This window comes from Plodia interpunctella, chromosome 1 (genome assembly GCF_027563975.2).
Source record: "Plodia interpunctella isolate USDA-ARS_2022_Savannah chromosome 1, ilPloInte3.2, whole genome shotgun sequence".
Taxonomy (NCBI): domain Eukaryota; kingdom Metazoa; phylum Arthropoda; class Insecta; order Lepidoptera; family Pyralidae; genus Plodia; species Plodia interpunctella.
In genome coordinates this window covers 8672802-8699206 of record NC_071294.1, presented here as the reverse complement: position 1 = coordinate 8699206, position 26405 = coordinate 8672802, and the positions used below count along the sequence as shown (strand labels likewise).

The 26405-nt window shown below is 36.2% G+C and overlaps 1 protein-coding gene and 1 long non-coding RNA gene across 10 annotated transcripts in view; both read right to left on the bottom strand.

Moving 5' to 3' along the window:
• The window catches only part of dysc (dyschronic), a 66065-nt gene extending 40836 nt beyond the window's left edge, over nt 1-25229 (bottom strand). For 5 of the 9 annotated variants that reach the window (XM_053745219.1, XM_053745250.1, XM_053745259.1 and 2 more), the window contains exons 1-6: nt 24445-25195; nt 10727-10899; nt 10190-10406; nt 9767-9987; nt 5405-5570; nt 3447-3577 (exon numbers count right to left, since the gene is read on the bottom strand). In XM_053745219.1, coding sequence (XP_053601194.1) covers nt 3447-3577; nt 5405-5570; nt 9767-9987; nt 10190-10406; nt 10727-10879 — 888 coding nt within the window. In that variant the 5' untranslated portion in view covers nt 10880-10899; nt 24445-25195. Of the gene's footprint in view, nt 1-3446; nt 3578-5404; nt 5571-9766; nt 9988-10189; nt 10407-10726; nt 10900-24444 lie in introns of all 9 variants that reach the window. The other 4 variants (XM_064435918.1, XM_053745243.1, XM_053745226.1 and 1 more) reach the window with 4 other exon arrangements.
• LOC135309772 (uncharacterized) lies at nt 18123-19983 on the bottom strand. Its single transcript, XR_010369977.1, has 3 exons — nt 19878-19983; nt 19205-19378; nt 18123-19108 (listed from the first exon to the last, which is right to left on the bottom strand). It is a non-coding gene; the product is annotated as an uncharacterized LOC135309772 (long non-coding RNA).
• Nucleotides 25230-26405: the final 1176 nt, after the last annotated feature.

Sequence of the window (26405 nt, the reverse complement as noted above, 5' to 3'; positions counted from 1 at the left end):
TGTGACTTTCTCCAGGATTAACAACTCTTCATGTCTTTTTATATTATGGCGCTCGAAGGAAAGACCTCCAATAAAGTATATAAAGATTCTCACAATTTTGACTCCTTACCAAAAATTGTTCGGCCACGCTAACGAAGTCGTGGGTATCAGCTAGTTATGATATAAACCTTCCTCTGGATCACTCTATCTATTAAAAAACCCCGCAACAAAGTAGGTTGCGTAGTTTCAAACATCTAAGCATATATAGGGACAGTCAGCGGGAAGCGACTTTTTTTTATACTAATAATAGTATAAAAAATAGTCGTTTCCCGCTGACTGTTCCCTGTATGTAGGTATATAGTGATTATTCTATCCGTCAATCGATTAGTTACAATTATATTTCGCATCCAATCCACTTTATCTCGCCGTCATTTTATATTCATACGCTCGCTATTCAAATAAGATACATATTCTCATTCTCAAATATCTTATTCAATGGATTCAATAGCAAAGCCATTTTGAAAAATAATATGACTAGATCTTTGATGTATCTTTAGACTTTATCTTTATTCGTCGTCTTTTAGTATCTGGTAGTTAAGCCATAGTATATTTAAGTATCTAGTTACCTATGTTTATTATTTTTCCACCTCTATTGTTGTTCTTCGAATGTCCGCAAAATGCCTTCGTAAATGTCAAAGTAGCGTCGTAAATCAGGCGATATCGCGCACGGAAGGAAGGCTGGCGGTCGCAAAAATAGCCGGCCAGGTTCTACGATCCGCCTACCGTGAGTCTTACTTATTTGCTTTTATGCTGTTTTTATAAGTAAGCCTTATTTTCGGTAAAATTCACTTATGTATAGAAATTACATCCAGAATACACTTCTAGGCCCAATTTTATTGAATAGTTTTTTTTTTCATTTCAGTGATTTATTATATGGATATTAGGAGCTTAGTTCTGCTAGTTTAACGCCGAACTCTCAAAAGTTACTTTCCAATTAAAAGTTTCTGATACCATGACAAACAATATCAAACGTGATGACACTGCAAAAAGTATCACTCATATAAAAACACCTGAGAGGTTCATTCTAACTTCTTGATTATCGCGGGGACAACATAGAAAATATATATTTTTATTACAAAACTTTTATTATTGGGAACCTTTTCTCTTAGTTATAGTAACAGAATTAAAGCCCCAGTGTGTCTGTATGCTAATGTAATTGTCCGTTCACATTTGAATGTGAACGGACAATTACGCAGGTACTCCTTTTTGAGAATAATTCAAAAAATAAAAAGAAGAAACTTATTGAAGGCCCTAAATTTAAAGATCATGTTAATAGCAACTATAAATACAAATAAGAATAGAATAGATTTCTTTCTGAGTTCTAGTAAATGGGTGCTAATTCCACAGTACTACGTGCCAACAGTTCCACGCGCCCTATCATTCACCTCGCAATAAGCAACAAACACAAAAACGGAAGGGCGCTGGCCGATTGTGAGCCAACCCAACGATTTACCGTCACGAAGGAATTACCGCCACGCCATTATAGATTAAATATGAAACACAGCAAAGCGATAATTGTTTAGTAGTTAACACAGATTATACAATACTTCCAGTCGTAGTTACTAATAATTGTTACTTTTTGTTACTCATGTGACCAAAATCCTTGGCGTGTAATTACATAGTTAGATTTTGTAGACTTCATGCAGCATCTTATCCCTCATAATTACATAATTGACGTCAGGCAGACAGACGGTCGGTTGTAAAATCACATCCGAATTTTTCAAATTATAAGGTTTAGTTTTACGCTGACCCGATGCTGGCAAACGTTTGTCGGTTTTATTAAATCTTTTCTTGAAACTTCTTTTTGTGTCTCGTTTAGTATCTACCAATGGACTCACAAAAAATAAAAACCATAGAATAAATATTTCAAATGTTGGTCCCTTTGAGCCATTGTATGCGCACAGTGGCGTTCGATCGACAGACGATCGAGGGTTGCGAACGGAAATAGAACATGTCATTTCATAATTCCAGTTCTGTCAGGTTCAATCCAACAATACAACTGACAATTTATAGGTGAATGTCATCGAAATAATGGCCACTTTACACGTGAATGTCGACATCACGATGTAGAGAGCAGAAATAATTTTCTAAAGAACTTCTTTATCTAACTACTTACGCGGTATCTATGTAAAGTCAGTCAAGATCGGAACTTATTTTAACTCTATCAATAAGATTAAGAACAATAGATAACTCGATCTTATTTAAAATAGAATACATTTTAAATATCTGCGGTACAATATGTAGAAATAACATTTTATTATAATAACATTGGGTATACGAAGCTATCTTTGTACGGCTCAGACTCATATATGTTATGAGTGGGCTTTCATGTAAGAAGAGCCTAACTATATATAAAAAAATTAAGACAAATAATAAACAAAAATAAATTAAAGATCAAATTTTTAATATGATAAGGTAGGTACAACACATAGAACTTTATATACGGAAATATTTGTCTTTTAGTTATAACTTAAAGTTTATAGGGTTTATATTTTTTATGCCGATAATCTTTCAAAAAACTCTATAATTTAATTCTATTTTTATTTCGCTCAAGAAATTGGGACAAACAAACCTAACCTCCAGACGTCCTTTGTACACGTCATTTTGTCGTTTTATCCAGAATAAATTCACGTTATTTGAAGGACTGTACAGGATAAATTAGACCTACTTACTCCATTGGGAGATTTCGCTTCTTAGGGGATACGTTCTACTCTACTGATCAAGGGACACACGTCCGTTTCGCTAAGATGATTATTCAATACTAGGGTGCTTGCTAAGGTTCATATTTAAATTCAAAGTTTCAAAAAGAATTTCGACGCCAAGAGATTGAAAATTGCCGATGTAGAAGGCAATCGCTAGTGACAAACGGTGTGGAGTTATTTGGCGCACAGCGTCATAGTCATTTGGCCCACACACTGGACCCTGTGCCAGGCGCAACAGGTAAGCTTGGTGTTGGGCTTCATAATATAAAAAAATATTGGCTGCTGAAATTTTAATATTCTCTCCGCTTCAAATTAAAATCTTCATTATTTTGCTAATTGCTTAATTGAGAAAACACCACACGTAAATACTTCATTTTTTTCATTTCACGATCTATCTTCCCATATTATTATCATCATCATCTGATAATTGTAGCCCTTTCTTCATCCGTTTTCGGACATAGACCAACTTCATCTTCCTCCACGACTCTCTCTAGCTTTCTTCGTGCAGTTATGACTGCGAATGAACACCGTGAACGATGGACTAGACGCGACCATAGTTTAGTATACGGGCAATGGACTAGAATGGAGACCTAGAGACTACCAGAAGAAGAGGTCGCCCAGCAGAGAGATGAGCAGACGATATCATGTATATATACATATATACATCACAATCATTATATCACAATTTACATATTTATATATTACCTTCAAGGCGTCCTCGTGCGAGATGCCAGAGAAGGGCGTTCCGTTGACCTGCAGGATGGAGTCCCCGGGCCGCAAGCCCGCGCGCTCCGCCACCGAACCCTCTTCCACCCGTGATATGTACACGCCCACGCCTACAATACACACTAATTGTATATCCTATATGGCAATTTATAAAATAGTTTTATTTAATTGTTATAACGTGCTGACAATACAGAATTCATAAAGGTGAAATAACCACACGATTTATCTAACTTCACACCAGTATTAAGGTCGGGAAAAAATTACAACATGACCATTCGTTTTACTAACAAAAATAATTAACTAAGAGTTTATTCCATATTAATTCGTTTTGTTGCAAGTGAAACTGTTCTTGATATAAAAAATGTATAAATAAAGAAACACTACTTCAACACAGCCCCATTTCATTTTATTTCGGCAACTACGGCTTATTAAATATTGCTACACAACGGCCCAGTTTACATTTCGAGCAATGAGGTAGGCGTTATCTCTCGTGGCCGGATATTAAATTTCCTTTAAATTTTAAATTATAAAGAAATAAACGTAGCGGACAAACTGATTTTGGTCGAATAATTTTCAAAGTCAATAATGGAAGAAAAATTGAAACCAAGTGCACTGGTACTAACAATGTCCTCTAGGTACTAGGTAAGTTTAAAAGTAACTTATTACTACTAGTGTTGCTACTACAATCTAACAAAATAATCCTTATTTAGATGGCTAGCAGCGCTATTGTAGTGTATAACTTACAAACTCGTTCACGTGGAATAAAATTTAGATTACTTGTAGAATTCCTGAAATAATTTGCACATTTCTTCCGGAAAGTACTAGGTACTGCCGTGTGATTCGGTAGTTTACTTCTTGTACTACTATTTGCGTCCGATTTAAAATTAATCTCTCGAGCATTCGCCTAGATAACAAGGAATTTTGCTTTCCTTGCTAACGCTGAACAACGCGCCAATGTTTCTTGAAAATGAATATAAATGTGTTCTGAATTGCTACGTTGTTTAAACATTAGAATTCTGTATTTTCAAGCTAGACGCTTTAGTTAAAAGTTTTCTGGTAACATATAAATCATGTCGCATATAAATACGGGATTAACACAGACATTTGCAATATATATTTTTTCAAATGCACGTTTCTTTAAAATAAATAAGAGAATTATTATTTACGTATTTTTATATGGAGAATGAAAGTACGGCATGTCCGTTAAACACGTAATTAGGTATATTCACAATAAACTCACCGCATGTCTCAGCTACCAAATGGTTTACACATAATAATATTCCTCCCACTCAACCGCCCACGCAACTTTGTCAGGTCTTGTTCAACACTATGATAGTGTTTATACACTTTTCTATTTTTTCTCATTTTATATGACGTTAGTGGCAATATATTCCAACCTTCTATTTGATATCAAGATACGAAGGTAACATATGTGAAGGTGAAGGTGTTTTTATAACATTTCATTATCGCATAAACGTATACAGAGAAACAAAAGAAGAAATAGTAATAATTTATACTTTACGTTATAATATTCACAAAGCACATTTTGATTCATGTCAATTTATGTTGACTAAACTGCTCAAGAAATTACAGGTTGATGTGTTCTCTAATGGGCATATAAGCATGAACAATTTACTTTAAAATTGCATAATTCCATACCATTTGTTACTAATACCGTAGAATCAAATATTAATACTTTTGACATACATACGAGGCTATACGCATTAATTAGTAATCATTCATTTATTGTGTACTTTTTGGCTGCAGATCGTGTATGGTTCTCAAAGTTAAATAATGAATTAAATACTTTAAACCTACCTCATTGTGTGTAATTTGTCCAAGTCGATAAAAAATGCATAAAGAAGCCGGGTCTTATAAGGTGCAGAAGCATGACATAATATGAACGTAGGCATAATATAATGATTCGTGTAGCGTACCGCCAAGCTCACCTGCCTCCTTGCCGCCCTTGACGCAGATGCCGAAGCCGTGCGAGTCGGCGGGGTCGCGGCTCATGGTGACCGTGCGGGTCGCGGGCTCCGTCGGCGGCGGCGGGACGCCTCCCGACGAGTATGGCCGCTCCCGCTCCCCACCGCGGTATATCGCCTGGCAAAAACATATGACCTTAATAATAAGTTTCCAAATTCTCCAAGCCCAGCACAATTCCTACTGTACTACTCGTATGTGATACAATAATGACCGTCGGCGGTGCGGGATTATTACGAAAAATAAATGAGCTCCTATGTGAAAAAATAATATTTCATGACTACCGAAATTCTACGTTATTTATATATAATTTCATCTCCTACTATTAAATAAAATCCTCTACTTTCTGTTTTCAGAACTGTCAATTGATACGCTTAACAATTCCATCTATTTTTCGCTGTGCAATTTCATTGCTTACTACAGAGAGAGATACGAATATTTCCCAGCACCTGAACATCGTAGCAGTGCTACGATGCCCGTAGCACAGCGATTACAATGAAATAAAAAAATGAGACCATTTTATTTCCTACTTCTAAATAGGAACGCGTTACGTCAAATCAGAGCATAGGATTCAGGTGAATTTTGGTGTGGAGACACCACAGACAGTTGGTAGTGATATAGGCTACTATTAGACATATTATATTTTAAAAAAGCCAGAACCATTGAAATAAACAATATATTCTAAAGTGCATTAGTGTTATTTGAGAAACAGCTTATTTGAATGCTGAGTACTCCGTTAAAGAATTGTTTTCCTGGATATAGCTCTCAACGAGTCACTCAAGGCAATAAAGCTGGAGCCGCTATTGCACAATGTTTCTCGGTCGAGCGTTTAGCATCTCAAAGGCGCTCTTCGTGAACGCTCCAAAGCTTTGATATTTGCTACCGACTGATCCATCGCCACAAATAAAAGAGAACAACAGTTGTAACACTTATATAAAGTAAACAACAGTGCTTGTCTAAATGGTGCTTGAGACGTTTTCGCTATTCTTGAAAATATAACTTGAATTTCTTTTCCTAAAATTAAAGCGACAAATGCAAACAGGTCTAAATCGATACTGAGAGATACTATATTAATCATATAAAGATCAAGATGGCTAATGTTGTGAATAAATATATGCTTATTCAAACCTAATGAAACGATAAGACTCGAGCGGAGCACTGCACATTTTACGAATATTACCGTTCCTTTTTTGTGCCACCGCACGAGTGGTGTATGTCTCTAGACATATATACAACGTAAATTACGGTCAAATTGCTCAAAGGTCGGGATAGTATGTCGGAAGCAGATGTGATCAACGAGTTCTTATTTTGTCGCTCACTGGCGTAGCGAAGTCGTTCGTCTGTTTTCCTTTTCATATTTCTTTATTTAAAACTTTTCAATGAGAAAAATTAATTTATCATTGTTATATTTCGGGAATATTTTTTTGATACCTCTGTAACATCAAATAGTTTTTTCTTCAATACTACGTCGTCGGTAAAAAATTGCAAATTCAAATATCTCAAGAATCTGTATAATTATTCAGAGTTACGTATTTTAACCGGCGCGCCGTTGACGTTTAGACAAAAAGTCGCACTTTGCGTTTTTCTTTACGCGCACGTCAAAGTTAACGTCAAAGGTGCAACCAACTCAAACTTTATTAAGGCATGTAACCACAACACTACGAGGAGTTTATGATCAACAAGTGTGCTCCAGAAATAATCACTCACAAGTGGGTCCCCGTTGGATAACCTGACAGATTACGCAAACTTGTGAATTTCCCTCGCTAAATGATTAACTACCACCACTTTGTGTAACATGGGCGACGAGGCGACGAGACGACGATAGGGTTTCATAAAATAAATTGAATATTTAACTTGACCGTCAATGCATTATTTCTTTAGTATACCAGTAAAGTTTTTTTCATATCTTTGCATACATTCTAAGACTGTATCTAAATAACTAGAGCAATGTCAAGTCTTTAAATAAAGTTGCAATGAAAATGACAAACCCAAACGATTACTTCAGGTCTCTCCACTTCGATCTTGAAGTAGTGGTTTAGGCATAGATAAAAGAAATATTAGGTCTGTTCACGCTTGTTTGCAGCCGCTGACAGTTTATTTCTCATCATGATCTTACATTTAGTGTAACGTCAATTCGATGTACCGATTTTTATAACATGAAACAGAGCTAGTATAAATTTTCACAACTATAGATTTTAGCCGCGAAAAACGACCGCAGTCGCTTGTATTTACTAGAGTAAAATAAATTAAATGAAGCACCCACCTCATGATTCTCGGCGGGATCCAATTTGAAAACGAAACTAGCACCAAGTCAGTAAATCTGTGAGCAGCACATACGCACATCACGCACTGTATCGCCCTAGGCTAGCAGGCCGAAACTATTCACCATTTTCCACTTGGACAATGGACATTTGGGAAATCGATACTACACGCCGGAATAACTCACGTGTTATTTTATTATATTTTAAGGTACTCTTCTCGGTTAAGACCGAGACTATTTTCGTTCAAATTAATAATTCCCCCGTAAAATATCCTTATATAGGATATTATAACTAAATCAAATTAAGATTTTTCTAAAAAGCTCTGTATTAGGATACAAAATTGACGAACAAATTCTTAATCTTTAAATAGTAAAAAATTCAATAGAATTATTAATTTTAATAACAGCCATATGACGCGTGGTATGTGGTCGATTTCGAACAGAACTGGCATGACGTTGAGGTCGCGGCGACCGCGGCGGCCGCTGGTAGGCTTGGTATGGACACGCCTTGCGTTCATTAAGCTAAATGTAATTGTAATTAAAACACCTAGGGGTTTTTGTTTAATGGAAAAAACATAAAAGTCATCGTTATGGTGATAAATAAATAGCTATTATAGTGGTGTTGTGATTTTTGAAAGTTATTTATAAATGTATACTGGTAAATTATGTTTAGGATGTTTTTTCACATAACGTAAGTCCCAAAAAGGTTTAAAAAATGTGCTAATAAAATTTCTGTTATCCTTAAATTTAACAGAAACAGTAAAAAACTGTTAAATCCAGCTATTAAAATTAAAAACCAAAAATGAGTTAGGATAGGACATGTCCATGCCACATTGCCCACGACTGCTAAACGGCGACCGCGGTGGTCATGAATAAAGTAGCGGTATCGACTACGGTGGCCCCGGAATTATTTACACGAGTACCCTGCAGTGGCCACGTGGGTTATTTTTGGAACTATTTCACACATATGGTGTCATCCTTCGCATGGGAAATCGATAGTATTGATTAATTAGCTGCTGTCTACCTGACCGTGCTTTTGTGGACTGTTCTGGAAGTCCTTGTTGAATGTAGAAGCTCCTCATGTTTTAGAATGTGTTCAAGGTTTTAGATTTTTTAAACGTGAATTTTATAAACTCATCTTTTACATACTCGTTAAAATCATGTTGCGAAATCATTTAAATTTACTCTCTCTCTCATTGTCTCAGCGTCGCTATGTTGTTAATACTTTAGTACATCATTTATATAAGTCGAAAATACCAAACTAAATTATTATTAAATAAAATAATCAAAATCATGAATGATCCAATCATAAAGTACTCAAATTTTCTTCGCACCGCACGCTGTTGCAGAAAGGGTTGAAAGTTTAAGGTTAGTAAGCAGTTACTGCGATATCGGAAACTTATCTCTTGAGTTTCGTAGCGAGTGCTGATGCAGCTCACATTTCTGCAGAAATTAAATAGCTAGATATTCGTATTTACTTCAAAATAATAGCTTTTTAACACTCGGCTATTTATTGTCAAATGAAACATAGATATAGACATATAACAGATCCAACATATTCAATATGAAAAATCAGTTGGCCCATCAGGAAAACGGGAATAGAAACAATTTACGTATAAAACATATTTTAGTATAGAACATGCTCTAAATACGAAAACTAAATACATATTACCAAAATCACGTTTCGGTCACGTATGAACCCTTTTATTATCCAAGGTAAACCGGACAAGGTAAAACTGCTTTCCTAGAAACGTGAATAAAACATACCTGAAACTTTGAAAAACTATATTGTCTTAGTAAATCACTCATTACTCAAATATGAGTTTCATATTTATTATTTCGTATTACAACTACAGGTTTTTAAGAGGGGAAAACTTAAGGTTAGATTCACGAGTCCGTCGGGGAAATTGTTACTCCATTCAAAGAAATCTGAATAGTGTGAGTGATAAGAATAAAATCTACATTGTACCTACGAGAACTGCTTCATCAGTGATATTGGTATAGGCACAATGGGGAGATAATCCAGTGTACAGAAAATGTTAAAAACATATCTCACATGATGCGTAGTACTGCTTGGACTACTTGCGGGGGAGTGTCTCCGAGCGGGCAGCGGGGCGGGCAGCGGCGCAGGGGGGTGCGAGGGCGGCAGCGCTTTGCCCAGCGCTGCGGCACCACCCTGCCCGAACAGCCGCAGCACCTGCTCCGGAGAAATGGGCCGCTTCTTGCCATTTGGTGCGCTCAGGTGGTTTGTGCTGTTCCGCAAACTTGTTGCTCCTGCTGGCAGAAAACATCAATTGAACGGCACGTCTACTTGATGCAGAAGTATAAGAGGTACCAACCACATGTATTACGGGGATCTGTTGCGCTATTCGACCCGCAGCTCTAACTGAGCTGCGGCTATCATTAAGGTTTCTTCCTCTTCCTGTTACTCTCTGTTTTCTAGCTCGTATGAAGGAACAATTGATACTTCTTAACTCACCAGTACTATTAGCGATAGTGGTGGACCCCAGGTAAGGCGTCCTGGTTAGCTTGCCCGAGTAGTGATGTTGCGAGTAGGAAGCGTGGTGGCCGTGCGAGGAGGCCGGCCTTTCCACGATGGTGTAGGAGGTGCCTGGAGGGGAATAGTACACCCCTCCCCGCGCCCGAGCTCGCGCATCCTCCGCTTCATAGCTCGTGTGCCGGTTGTCCTGCAACCACTGGGTTTTCGAACATAACCTCTCAAAATCTGTATATGGATTTTTAAACATAATAATATTTATCCAATTGATCAGGTAATACGATTACATATCAGGCAACACGTAATACAAATTAAGCGGCTAATAAACTAGCTTTTCCCCGCGGTAAACTGCGGTGCTAAAGCACAAGAGCTAATAATCGTTGTAGCTCTGTCCGAACGATTTCGACCATGCCGAACTTCTACTCTTAACCGCTGTTTTGGCACTCATACGCTCGTAAGTAGCTTTATGAAGCCATAAAAGCTTTGCAGCTAAGTAACTGAGCAGATGATTGTAAGTACCTGTTGCGAGCGTGAGTGCCTCGCCAGGTGGTGCGCCGGCGGGTGCTGCGGAGTGGCCGAGCGCGCCCAGCCGTAGCCCTGCGTGTACGGCGGCGGCCAGCGCGCGCCGAACTCCGCCAGCTCCGAGCCCTCGCCCGCCTCCCCCGACCTCATGCCGGGGGTCACCCTGAGCCCTGATGACAAGTATTTAACGCACTCAGAAAAAAGGTAAAGTAATAACTGGTCAAGTGCATGTCAGACCATGCACAACAAACAACACAACAATATTAGGGTTCCGAAGGTTTGTACAATAATGCAGATATGTGTTTACTTCTAGATTCTTATCATAGTCATATTCACACCTAATGATTATGACTATGATAAGGACATATTTAAGGCGCTCAGATAAAAAAAGGCCCCTAATTACTTCTGAGAGAGTATTACACCGATTTACTTCGCTTTGTTGCTGGACTGGTTCAAGATATGCTTCTCACAATCACTCTGTGGTTCGACCTAATATAATATATCTAAGAAATGAACGGGACTCACAATAAACTGAATATTCCAAAAAATGAAAACGTTACAAACCAAACAAAACATTCGTAAAAGAAGAACGATAACCTTCAAAACGACTACAAGGTGCGGTGATTTATGAGGCCGTCGACTTCGCAGACCACCACCCAGTAAACATGTAGGAACGAACGTAAACAGGCTAATGTATTCCAATGAGGGCGATATATTCAGGGCTTATACTTAATACAATAAAGATGAGAAATTTGTTTATCGTAGTTCCAAAACCCCATAATGCCGTCTGCACCAGTTTACCATCAAGAACATATTTATAAGTGTATTTTCCAAATAATAGTCAATTAATATTTCAGCGCGCTTTTGTTAGCACACGCAGGACAAAATAATAAAAGTGTGCAACAGAAAATAATTAATTAATAATTAAACCACATATATTTTAAAGAGGTGTTGCAAAGTTTCCCATCTACACTAAGGATATTTTGTAGCGGCAGTCATCGGCCAAGAGGCCCGCTGCTTCCGCTGGCTGCTCTAATGAGTTGCTCGGTGCGGTTTGTTTGCCTCCACTGACTTCTTAGCAAGTTAACAGAAGTACTGCTACTAACTTGCAACCTTATTAACTTGCGAAGATTGCCAACCTACTTTCACGAATGTTTCAAATGGTTTTAGGCCTGGTTTGAAACAAATTTGATAACATAACTATTATAAATTCAATTTTTTTTTAAATAATTAACTAATTGATCTATGGATCATTCAGAGAAATATCCTTAAAATGTGTGTAGGTAATATTCCACGCTAGTAAACAATCGGAGGGTAAGATATAGCTGTAGATTTGTCCCGGCAATACAAGACACGTTTCCGGCCGCCATGACAATGTCCGGGGTCACGCGGCCCGCCTACGCCCGGTCGATATATACTTAGGAATTGTATTATAGTTGTAACAAATGTGTAAATAATATTTTTAAAAATAATTGCGGATTTTTATAATTGATCGTTTTAAATAGCGGTAATGGAAGATTCATTCTCATTCATTATATCGATGATGATACGTGGTCCGAATCCACATATAGTATTCGGTTTTTATTACCGTTTCAAAAATATTTGTCTTTACTATGTGCATTGTTTATTTTAAAAATTTTGAAGTTAATGCAAAGTACATAAAAATACATCTCTCTATTTATCAATAAAACTGAATAAAATAAAATGAAAGTAATTAAAATTCTGTAGAAATATGGATGCAATAAAAAGTAGGCAATTACGCAACGTGAATTTATTTCTTAGCAATAAGTTACTTTGTAGAGCACTTTCGATATCGACGCGCCATTAATATTCATTGCTTCATTGCGCCCAGGCCTGCTAATGATCCGGGAGATGCTTCGTCCATAAATTACATAGAACAGATAGGACATGTCATAGGAATACGATGGATAATACTTGTAAATAATAATTGTTCATATAATCATCATCTTGATCGCTTTTATCCTTCCTCACAATTATTTGGCATATTTAACCGCCTCCTACGATATAGTTTCGTAGATCCCGCTACGATTTTATTCGTAGAATCTTGTAACATACGCGCTAAATCGTAGCTATGAAATCGGTTTGTATAAAACAACGAGTTTACCCTGATATGTATGTGATATACGAATTAAAAATATAAATGGAAGTCAACTTTTATACCATTACTTTTTGAGGTTAATACAACTTATGTAGAAGTGTGTTATTTCAAAAACTATTTGTACAGACAAAGTAAGAAAAGGAAAACTTTGCCCGAAAATATTTACTCGGTTCGAGCAAAATAATCGCGCGACCAACACATAACTAGACTAGATAAACAAAAGTTAATAAGAAGTCGCGTTCTGTGTATTGAATGAAATTGTCCGTCGAGTTCCGATTGCGTCGATAATTCATCTCGACGAGTTGCGAGGGGCGCTGGCGCGGCGCCAGGCTGACTCAGCTTCGTGGCGACTGTGAGGCTGTCCGGCTCTTATCAAACGACATAGGAGGACTGGACACTATTTCCATTGCATACGTCATTCGTTTTGTGAACAATGATTGTGTTAATTATACATGGTATCGATAGGAGATAGAGACCACTTCACATCTACTGACACTTGCATTTAATCTTATACCTATATTAGGAAAAATAAAAAATAATAGAAAATTAATCTAACAAAATATTTTCTCCAATTAACACTATTCAAGAGACAAACTTCGAAATGAGCACATTTAAACAAGCTTAATTGCCTGTTACTCGACACAGGAACCAAAAACAGACGTCAAAAGTCACAACAAAATCATATGTGTAATTTTGGCTCAGGATCAGCACATATTTCACGAAGTACTTCAGTGAATCCCGTGCCGTGAGCGCTAGCTAATTTATCGCAGGTACGGAACCTCGCCGCACTCCCGTTCTGGAAGTACCTAATTTAATTTCCGATACTCTCCGCTAAATTGGATTTGTTTTCCTGGTGTGTTCTTTTTACAAGTAAATCACTGTAATAACCTTTACCTATATAAAAAAGTTGTAAAAAAAGTATTATGTCCTTATAGACTTATTACCTTTACAAAGCTGATGAGTTACTTATATAAATATTGTTGCCTGTCTTGAATTTTAATGAAAATTTTTGTGTTAAAACCACGAGCCACATTTAGTGCCAAAATATTAAACGGTATCTATACAAGTAGAAATCTATGTGCGATCAGAAAAACTCTCTTTAAATTTACTGTTAAACTATTCTTCACAATAATTTTTATGTAATCGGATATCTTGCATCGATGAAAAGCAATACAGTGGGCCGGAATATGAGGGCGTAGCATACAAATAGATGGAAATCAGGAAAATCGGTCGCAGCATACAACGGAACGGAAAATGGGAAATTCGCCCACAGCCGCTGAACGGACTGAAGAGCTGACCTGTACATGCAGTCGCCAATTATATTCCAAATCTTATCGCTCTTTTGCTTTTAAATCGAAATTGTTATAAGTTGGTTGTTGTTATAAGTTATAAGTTCGCTAGTAGATTGGGTACAAGAATAGGTCAGGTAAATATACCTGACCTATTCTTGTACCCAATCTACTATCAAAGTTCCATTTCAAATTTGTTCAAAAGGAATAAAAAAGCTTTCCAATAATACTCAATCGAAGGAATTACCTAAATTTGATTATATATAAATAACTTAACTAGGTAGCTAAATAAATATGACTGCAGGATATTACGCAGTAAATCGATGTGTATACGATAAATTCTACTCAAATATTCTGATGATTCGATATAGTAATTCACTGCAATTGTGATTAATAGGATTTAACTGCTTGTTGACTAGGAACCTGCTATCGAAACAATATACAAAGACAATGGTTACGCAGGGTGTTTTGACGTCACGGGAGCGGGGGGGGGTGTGGGGTTCAAGGGCGGGGAATTTAGGTCAATGGGACACGGGCAAGCTCCTGTACTACGAGCCAATGGTCCGTCCGTTTCTATTTTGTTATTTAGTCAATCATTCCGTTTCCCCATTCGGGACCCATCTGCGAGCTCCCCCGCAAACAGACGAGGCTTTCATTTGCTACTCAACGATAAACAAAACTTTGTTCAGAGAGTTCATGAATTTCTTGTTTAACAACTTAATTCTCTGCACTTTTTATTTTACAAATATTACACAATTTATTCCTCATACTATTCGTGTCCATATTCCATGCTAATATCAATATATCGTTTTTTCCCACCCATTTCCCACTTCATTTAGGTGGTTCATTTGAAATGAATTCAAGAATAATGTAAGAAATAAATTATGAAAATTAATCTAAAATAAAACCATACAAAATAACAAAAATAGTTCTATTCCTAAATGTAAAAGTTCAATTATCGTAACTCGTAATCATCGAGTAAATGGCATCTTTCTGTTGGTATGAAGGAAAGCTGCTAATAATACCTACTGAACATCATAATACGATTACAAGTTAATTTTTTCCTTGCGACAGTGAGCAAAACAAACATCAGGGAGGATCCCATCTCGACACATCCATTGTGACGCAAACTAGCTCCGCGCAATCGAGACCGTTCGTTAACAAGATTAATGCTCAGTAGGAGCTCAACTGCCTTCGTATTTTCGAAACGGGATTTTGTGTGTTTATTTATACTACTACTGTAAGTACTACTATTAATAATACTACTAGTATGCGTTCTGTCTGTCACACCAGCTTTATAGGTGGTGTGACAGACACAGTGAATACCCACTTTACTACCCACGTTCGATCAGAAACTACGGGGCCCAAGTAGTCTGTACAACAATCATGCGGCAACTTGACCAGAAGTTAGTCATATTCTTGCCAAAGAAACTTTACACTTTGGCAGCTGCTATTGCTGTTGAAAATTTTTGCAAACTGAATTGAAATTAAGTATATATATAATTAAGTATACAATATACTTAAGTATTATTTATAATTAAGTATATTGATTGGTCTTTTGTACAGCGATTTCAACATTTTAAGTCTCGTTTAGTAGCTTATATAATTATTAAAATACCTACAATCTTTAATAGTTAAACTAAAATTTACTTAATCAATAACTACGTATTCGTAATGAGCGAACAGAACTACTGACTCAACTCCAAGTAAATCAGCAACATATTCACATGATAAACGATGAAGCAGAAGTAATTGGCTAAGCATTCCAGCCCAAACACATTGTCGAACTTTCCACTAGAGTACCCGTGACGTGAAGCAGCTTGTTATTAAATTTCTCTTACAAAACTTACAAGAATGCCTGCAGCTGTTTTAATTAGATCCGACGAAACATTTTCTTTATAGTAACACAAGCGAGCCGATCGGGCTCCACACTGTATATAAATATATTTTTTTATATATAAAAAAGAAAAGTTCGTCTCGCTCTTATAGGTCTATAGTATTAAATTTCCATAGTGTTACCTATATGCAATCAGTTTTATAGTGTGCACTTAATTTTATCAAATGTGTTTATATGATAGTGAGAGGCGGCCTTGTAGACAAACTTGAAGTGGATCAGAAACCTTACGGTACACTCGGGATTTGCAGCGTTGGTTTTCTTACACATACTTAACACGTCATACAGTGTAATCTTTTCAATAATTGTTGTACGTATAATCATTATGATGATTATAATAGTACATTAGACCTCATAACAAGATAACAACATTTAATTTTAATATTATTGAAGTTTTAAATTTAACCACTTTTCCCCCTCCGGAACGATCAGTCTATTTTTCCGTTTGATCTATTTTGAACATTTGGTTATTTTCAAAAACTATAAATTGTTTCCTCATCCGTCTACTTCTGTTTCCGTAACGATCTGTCTATTTTCTACTTATCTAAATCGTCTGTTTACCGGTTTGGTCCTCCTTATTTATTAACTTGTCCACGTATCCCACTGTTGGGCAAAGTTTAATAAATAAGGAAAATTAAAAAATATATTATTTTTATTTATTTGGACAATAGAAAATTTTCCGAATTAATGGAATACTTTCAGTGGATTTTCATCGAATGTGCGCGAGCAAAATGTTGGCACCAGACACTGCCGTGAAAACAGAATACCTATTCACTTTCACAGTTTTCTATTAGAAATTTATAATTTTCTTCTTTTTTCAGAGATACGTTGGGAAATATAAAACCCTGGTTTGGGGTTTGAAACTTTTGCTACGAAAAACGACTGTTTGTTTGTCGAATACTTTTTCTTTTTAATTTGATAATTTTCATCAATAATTGTCGAAAGTGAAGAAGACACGGTGGCAGCTCGACAAACTCCACTGCTGCATTTTCACATCATATACGTACATGTGATTAATAAAAAGCGATGGAATGTAAAGTGGGGCGGGTGTAGGCGGGAAGTGCCACAGAACGGGGGAAGCAAAAGTTCCGCAAATAGAAAAAACTGTCAAGCTAAACTCGTTACTGCCCCCTGACTGAAGTAGGTCGACCTGTCCAACATGTATTTCGACGATATAACTGTTTATTGACTAGAATAGAAATAGGAGTTGCTTCTTGTTTATAAAATTAAGCTGTACTAATTAATCCGCTTACTCTCCTCTCTCCGGTTATTCTAATTTCTTTGTTATATGTAATACATTATTTTTATATTAAAATCAATTAAAATATAAAAATAATGTATTTTTATATTTAAATCAATTATATAATGTTTGAACATTGAGTTAAGTTTTGGCAACGACCCCATTCCCAAAGAGGGTTGACGTTGGCCAGTCGTAAAAGGCAACTGAATCTTCAAAATTTAGAACCGTAGATTGAATGGAATAAATCATATTTTCCTCGATTGAGGGAAATAGGTTTTATTCTGATAGTGAACATGGGAGCAAAGACCATGTACGCAACGAGTTTACAATAAACTGAAAATTGTTCTAAAAATGCTAACCCGTAGTTTGTGAACAGAAATACTATATACATACATTTTGTTTTTAAGTTAAAAATTGCTATGAAGGTCTAGGAGGAACGCTCCCTTAAAATGCAAACACAAAGTGGTGCCCTAAATATGCTGTTAAGCTACGTGATTTATGGTCTACAGCGCTTTAGTAAACGGTTCCTTGTATATTCTATTAACGACCTGTTAATAATTAATGAATTAACCTTTACTGCGTAATCATAAAAGTACTAGTGAAAAATACATATTTGTAAGCACATGTGTTAGTCTTTTTAGTCTGTAAATTGTAGCATAAAAAGCACACATTCATTCTTAAAAAAGGAAAAAATAATTATAGAGAAATTATAATGTATTGGAATAGGCCACAGAATAAAAGACTAAAATCAAAAAAAAATTATAATTAAAGTACTTCCCAACTTCACCCACGTAAACGATCCCAAGCGACCGCCCCTGATTAAAATTGATTAGCCTATGTCTAGCGCTAAATCTGTTCAATTTTGTGCCAGGTATAGAAGCTTGGTTCTAGTGGCAGCAGTTGATAGTTCTGTTTACTGAACTGGTGCAACTATTGAGTAATAAGATTCGATTGATAAAAATCATCGATCTTTCGCAAATCTGTACTTAGCATACATTAAGTACGGTTAATTAGCCTGTGAAGGAAAAAAAATACACAATTTGAATGAAAAACTTAAGTCGTTTTGAGTGTGACTCATCTGTACAACTTTCATACTCGATTCAGAACAGTCATACAGCCACGAGAAAGTGGCATTTGGATTCCATATCTATTTTGTACATATATACACTAAGCGGACCCCGGGCTCCAAGGTCGCGTTATTTTTGTAAATCAACCGGGAAAGCACTCAGATAAGAGAAATATTACAGCGACGAGACTTCCTGCAAGTAACAACGTGTTTACAAATAGTTACTCTGTTTATTTTTCTATTTCCTTGGAAAATCCAGTAAGACGCTACAATCGTAACTTGAGTCATAAAGACTTATCTCGTTCTCGTAAAAAATATTATAGTCGAGTTTAAACATAAAACGTGTAATGAAAAATTCCTCAAGGTGGAAATAGAACGGCTTGAGATGTCAGAACACCCTCAGTGGCGTAGCAATCAAAGGTTCCGTGCATCGGGCCTCTCGTCTCAAGAGGCACCTCGAAATAACGAAACACACTCATTTTTAATCTTAAACCTTCTCTCTCCCTTTAATACCACGAAGCCCGCTAGTAGATATAAATAAACAAAAGAAACGTTAAAATTTTGAAGATTCGGCATTTCATTGATAACACTCAAAAAAGTCTTTTAAACTTGAGGTGGCGCCCTAGATTATTTTGCACTAGGGCAAATGGTCTCCAGCTACGTTACTGCACACGACGTTGCACTTCTTTTTGTCTCCACGATCTCCACTCATTGGTATTCCAGCAAAGACGACGATCTGCGAGCTGAATTCACTTATACATGGGGCTCGCGCTGATGAATATAAAACATTCTATATTTGAAATGTTGAACATATATCTACAATATGTAGCAAATAAGACCGTAAGCCATCGAAAGAGTAATCTTTACCTAACGTTCTTGCCGTAGATAGACTATTAATTGTGATTTAAGTTGTTTGTGTCTCTGTGCTGCATCGTTCTTGCTGTATATGATTTTGAAGCTTTTTTGAACTAATAAGCGCAATCAAGAAGAATATTAGAATGAAATATTGTTGTAATGGTAATTGGTTGTATATATTTTTTTCTAAAACAAAATTAAAAAATTACAACTAGTATTTATAATAATAATAGTTTTAAGGGTTCTTTAGTACTACAGACAAAATTATAGTTTCGCCATGTGCCTCTGTGTGTCCGTACGTCCGACCGCGGTCTCAAGAATTATTAGTACTAAAATGATGTAATTATTAGGGGCATCTTCCTAATTGGTAATTGTAGTAAAACTACGGAACCCTACAATGTGCGTGACTCGATATGCACTTGGTCGATTATTGTTAGAATATGTATATAAATTAATGAACTTATACATTTTTACATCAGGTAGGCGTCCGGCCATAAAACCACAGCAAAATCTTCAAAAGTCACCATCGAAAATGAAACGTGAAAATGAATGAAACCCGAGAATCGCTCATATTACAAAATCTTTAGAATTTTCAAAATACTGGCTTGAAACAAGTTAAATATTTCGTAAAGTGTAATGTAAATTTGATATGAAAACATAACAAAATGGAATGTTATTATCATACCTATATAATAAGCGGGCAAATATAAGACTGGTGCAAAACACGGCAAACTATTCGCGTGCCAAAGGACCTTTAAATGTTTCCGTTTAAACTCGAGGCTTTATATTTCCTAGTTGTTGGCTTGAAATAGTATATTATACTGGACTACAATTGTATTGTTTTATTATTTTAGTGAAATTTATAGTAACTAACGTCAAATTTTTTAAAGGCGTATTTACGATAACAAGTTTCAATTTTATTTGTTTCTTATCAAGTGTGTTATTGCTATACTGGTGTCAGATTTAATTCAAGTCGACTAAGACTATCTATAAATATTTTTCACATTTTTACGTATTTTTTACGTAGTTGATATATCATTATGGACAGTACCTAATTGAATAGTGAATTTTAATACTCGTCATTGTAACAGATCGCACTATAGACATGATAAAGTAAATACTTGTCTTATATATAGGCACGATAAATACCATAAGTTAACACATACATTCTAGTCCAGGCTTCAGCAGAAGTCCTTGCGACTATAATAGATATAAGCAATGAAAATATGTAGCCGCATACAATACGAAACGTGAGTTGTATTTATGACTGAGGTTCAGTTCAATGCCAGTTAATTTAACTGCAGGAATTCAATGGAACGTTATAGTGAAGAATGTGGTTGTTGAATTTCGTTTACGTGACTAAATCCATACTCCGCGGTTATATTTTGTATGAGTATAGTAAGCTTTGTGTCGAGATTTTCGTCCAATTTTATGATTGGTGGAAGAGCATAAAATGCATTATTTTAATATTAGATGTAAATGAAAAATAATACCTTGAACCAAAATTTATATTGTTTTTATATTTTATTAGCTGCGTCCTGGAACTTCACTTCCTTGGGAATATCGGAATAAAAAATACCCCACTATGTCACTCAGGAATATTGTAGCTTCCTATTGGTGATATCGAAGATTACCCCTTTTTACTAACAGACCGTTTCAGCAGACTAAAATTATACACCTAAACCTTCCTCAAGCATCACACTCCACGGATTTTCATGCGATTTTCACCAATAGATTGGTGAAAATCGCATGAAAATCCGTGGAGTCGTTTTTGAGTTTATCACGAACAGACAGACGCGGCAGAGAACTTGTTTTATAATATGTTAGGATAAAGATGGAAAATATTAGTGTAGAAATGTGGATTTAAACAAAATATGTACTCGTATTTAGGAATCATCCTCCTTACATCTCATCCTCTGTACAAATTCACTTGACGGACTTCAATAAAATTTTAGTGCACTGGTAGTTATTTTTGAATAGTTTATTTCTATTTAGGATGCCTTAACATAGAAACCCTCTTCGGTGAGGACCCGTATGGCGTACGGGACCTCGTAAAGGAACCGTGGAGTAATGGCTAGTAAATTTTTACTGCCCGGGAACCCACTTATGAAGGTAAATAAACCAATCCCTTCCTTTACAGCTTCACAAATTACCCGGGAGGCTTCCACCTTGTTACCCACACCACATATGCGTTTCAGTTACCTTAACAAACTTGTCATAATATTGACGAACGAAAGTAACAAAACTTTAATCGCATTCATTATTTATCGTGGAACTTTTAGGGTGTGTTGCATCAGTGAACTTTGACGTTAATTTAACCTGCGCGTCTTTGACGCAAGCTTTTATTGTTATCAGATTATATAGATCATTGTTGTCTTATTGCATTAAATGCATGACAAAAACATGTAAGTCCGTAAATCGTTGGTGAGTTCCCTTGTCGCAAGCCATTCCTGGGTGCACCATCAGGCCAGGCTTGTTATAATATTGCTTTGTCGTCGAAGACGTGTGTACAAAATTTGCTACATAGGTTGAAGATGTCTGCTTCAAAATGGAGTTAGAAGATTCCACCCGAACATACATCAAAACAGTTGTCATAACATTATACTTAGAGATTATAAAGATTTTCCAGATAATTTTTCCAAAGAATTCTCTTAATTCGACCTCACTCGACAAGAAGTCATAAAAGTTGTAACTCGAAATAAGAGGACAGTTCGAACACTGAAGTTGAATCCAATTATCTCCATCTCAGAAGAACTGGCACAAGTTTTACAGCCGTGCCCTGAGATTTATGACACGAGAGCATAACTTAAGATTTTCTTTATCAACTTTGTTATAGTACTGATTTGTTTTGAAGTAACATTTTATGAGAGTTAATAGTTTTTCAATAACTATGAAGTAAATTTTGCAAATGTGTGCCATTGGAAATATCAACATTTCATAAATTAATTGACAATTTCACTTAACGTCGGAGCTAATTTGTTAGCTCACTGATTTTGATGTAATTTGGCATAGAGATAGACTAGACCTTCAGTAATACTATAAGTTACTTTTTTAACTCAAATAACACAGCAAAGTCATACTAGTCATAATTTTCAGCAGACTAAAATTGTGAACCATTGGAATGCGCGATTTAATCCATTTAAGTAACAAACTAAAGCCGACACGAGCAAATTGAAGGTTCTATATTAAGATACTTAGCCACAACGCAGAGCTTTGTCGGAAGCTTACAGAAGAAATTATTGTTGGGTATATTTAATTGTTCCACTTGGTCTCTGGAATATACATTTGTGTAATCGCCAAATCACAGAGTCAATTGTATTCTGTGGAAATCATACACATAACTGAAATGACCTGATTTTTTTTTATGTAGCTCTCAGGTCCCACTGCTGGGCAAAGGCCTCCCCTCTTTGTTTCCAACCACTTCTATTCGTCGCCTCCTCCTTATCGAAGGCCGATAGTTCGTCGGACCATCGCACCTTCGGATTGCCTTGCGATCTTTTCCCATCAGGCGGGACCCAAGTAGTCACTCTTCTGGCGCATCTTTCCAGCGCCAAACGTTTTATATGGCCCGTCCAATCCCACTTCAGTTTCGCAGACTTTCTAATGACCGATACGAGACAAATAAAATTAAATCGAATTAAGCATTTATAGCAGTGCTACGAAACTTGTAGCAGTGCAACTAAATGTTGTATACGGAGTTCGTAGAAGTAGTGCTACGAAACTGCGTAGAGGTGATACGTTTATTGCCGAGGACACACATGTATCATGCATACTTTGATCATTCTTATTTATAACTAATTTTAACGCGTTTAAAAAATTTGGGCGTTTAATACTTGTTCATATACATTTAATATTGAAACGAAAGATTTAAATTATAGTCCTAATCATTATGCTTAGGAAATTACTAAGTTTCGGATTGGTATCATCTAAAGTAACTCTATGATTATACCGAATCGATCTATAAAATATGACGAATGTTACTTATGTTATATACAAAATTCGACACTTCTATTTCAATTGATAAATTATTCGAGAGCATTTTAAACACATTTTACGGAAAACATTTACACTTATTTGCAAAACCTTTTTGAGATATTATTTATATTTATTTTTTCACCTTTTACACGTTGTATAATAGAGAGTATAACTTATAATAACGATACGATATTTGCTTGAAGTCAAATTCCTACTAAGTACGTTGAATCTAGAGAACTTTAATCCACCAACCATATAACACTACTCATAGCACTGTTGAACCACAAAATTACTTAATCTGTCTTATGATAAAGCACTTAATTTCCCGGTTTCGAAGTCAGAAAGTCTAAATGGCTATTTATGTTTAATTCCCGGCGTGATTAACAGGATCGATGGGAGAATTCCGACGGTTTATATACTGCATTCGGCGGCGCGAGTTGCGTGCACGCCACCCTCACGCAAACCACGTCACGTGATTCTTTTTATTTACTTGACATATAAACCAGCGTTAAAGGTATGTAAATAATCCAACAAAAACTTTTTAATAAGGCCATGAAAGGGGTAATGTAATAATTACATGCGAGCGTTTTTAGTGAGACTTTTACTTACTTTAATTTTATTAATCAATAAATTGATTGTCATAAATAAAATTAATGATTCAATTCTGGTTAATTGATGACAATAAAAGATAGACTATAAACTAAACCTCAACAGATACATTTGCTACGAAAGGGCTACGAAGTTGGTACGACTTTGCTAGGAGTTCAACAACGACTCTTGACTAGTTTTAAAACTAGATGCGTAATACAAATTTCAAATAATACGAGATATTGATTTGATTTATGCCAATTCAGAAATTGTCGGGCCGACCTCCATTTTTACCCAAATTTAAAATAGGTGCCACTCACAATAATTGGGCCATTTTAGTTCATTGAAAGGTCACAACACCTAAAGTGTCTTATTGCTATTGGGTGTGCCATAATCAGATTGCGGCAGTCGTAGAGCTTCGCAAAACTGACTTCGGCCGCTCCCACCACACTCACAAATAGGTTCATAAATACACCAAGATTTACATTTATTAAAAAAAAAATTGAAATTTTACTTTAAATAAAATTTCTTTATTACAAAATCAATATTATAAATCTTATTACTAAATACGAAGCTTCTGATTTCTTACAGATTGCTTGTTAGCCTATTAAAATGGTGACATACTTTATGTCTTATGAGAAATAATAAATATAAACTATTGAAAGTGATATTGTCTTATAGAAACCCACCTTATTATTTCATTTTACGTTCGTTTTTGCCGCACCACATGTCTCAGGCCGGTGCTGTCACAAAGGCTTTGTTTTTCACATGTCCGGGGGGTTTCTGCGAGATTACACGCGGCACGAGCACTGCACTGGCACGCGACACTCACGGACAGTTGTCTAAGAGCGTTGTTGTTGTTATCAGATGGTGTCGAGAGTAGGTTTTCTTTCAGCGATTGTGTTGGTATGATGGAGCGCGGAGGAACATGCGAGGCGCTCGGGCGGACGACGCGGCGCGACTGCGCGGCTGGTGTGGCACCCGCTCTCCGCTCGATACACTGGCCATGAAAATTTCAGCCGAGCAACTGTCAACCGGTGGTGGCTGCGACTGCTGGCCGGTGCTCATCCTTGATCGTTCTTCAGCTGATCTCTCAATTAGCCTTCTATTTATTGATGACGCCCAACAATATAAACGTGAAAGTTTGTCAGAATGAGGTTTACATGTTTATTATATATTCAAGCAAAAATTTCTGAACTGGTAATGAAATTTAATTACAAATAATATTTTCATCCTAAAATTCTAAGAACCCAATGGCGCAGATCAAAAGCCCGTGTTGCTATGGTCAACGGCTGGAAATACGTCTAGATAAGTTTAAGGCTTTTACGCCTCATTAGCTTGGATGAACTTTGGCATTCACACTTTAGATGAACGCTATTTCTGTCCAAATAAGATAACGTATAGGTGGATGAAGAGGGTTGTGCATGCTAATATCCCTTCGTCAATGTTACGCGGCACCCTAATTTAACGATGAATAACAATGTAATTAATAATAGACGGGTGTCAGTGTTGAGCGTTGGTGATTGTGACAAACACGGCCACATAAGTTAATACAGACAAATAAAGATAATAAAAACACACAATAAAATCATTATATAAAATCATTATTTTATAATTTGCATAAATATTACAAGCATTTACAATGTGGTACATACATTTGATATCGACTCTTCGCGCTGTGTCGCTCTGTCTGCATTGCTTTTTACGCTAACCTAGGACGGTGTTGCGCTGACACGCTACCTTTGCAATTGAAAGGGCTCCGATGTTATCTCCTCACCTTGCTAATGAACCCGCTAGGGTTTATTGTACTCTAACATTGTTCAAAGACTCTTAACTACTGCGTATAGTATGACTAAGTGAAGTCATAAGTGCTTAATTCATATTTTTTTGATTTCGTTTAAAAATACACTATTTTGGATGAAAACGTTTCATTGTTAACAAGTCTATTTTTGCCTGTTATAGTGTTATTTATATGAAAAATAAATAGTTGGGTTGACCCCTGCGATTATCCCTAATGTGGATAACTCGGATGTGTAATTTTTGGTAGTGTGGACTGCGTACGCGCCATACCCCCTCATTTATAAAATCAAATTCTACAGTGTTTACCGGAAAATCTATTAACCATTTTCATATTCACGTACGTAAAATATATAAACGTAAAGATTACAGATCAATTTAGATTAGAATAACTTACTTTTTTGCATATATAGACTTGACTACTTATATAGCTCAAACATTGCAATACATTTGATTCCAAAGAATTCCCTAAGGGCAAAATGTAAGTACGTAAGTGCACACAAAATGATCACCAGCCTCCAGAGACAAGAGCGAATTTGAACGAAGAATGAATTCCAACCTTTATTGTTAAAATTATGTACCTATTAACTACTAGCTACCACCCACAGCTCCGCAGGTAGCAACATGTATCGGGTGTTTTGTCATGTAAAACTTTCAACCTTATTTCTGAGCCCAGGATCGGATCACAACGGGAAACTCCTCAACGGTTTACAGCACAGACATGGCTTTTTGTCATGAGTTTAACGCAACAAGATCTCTCTGGCGACAATAAAAACTTGTGGCAAGATTGCCATTTTTGTAATAAAACTTGTTTAGTGAAACTACGCAATGTACGTTGATCTGCATACGCATT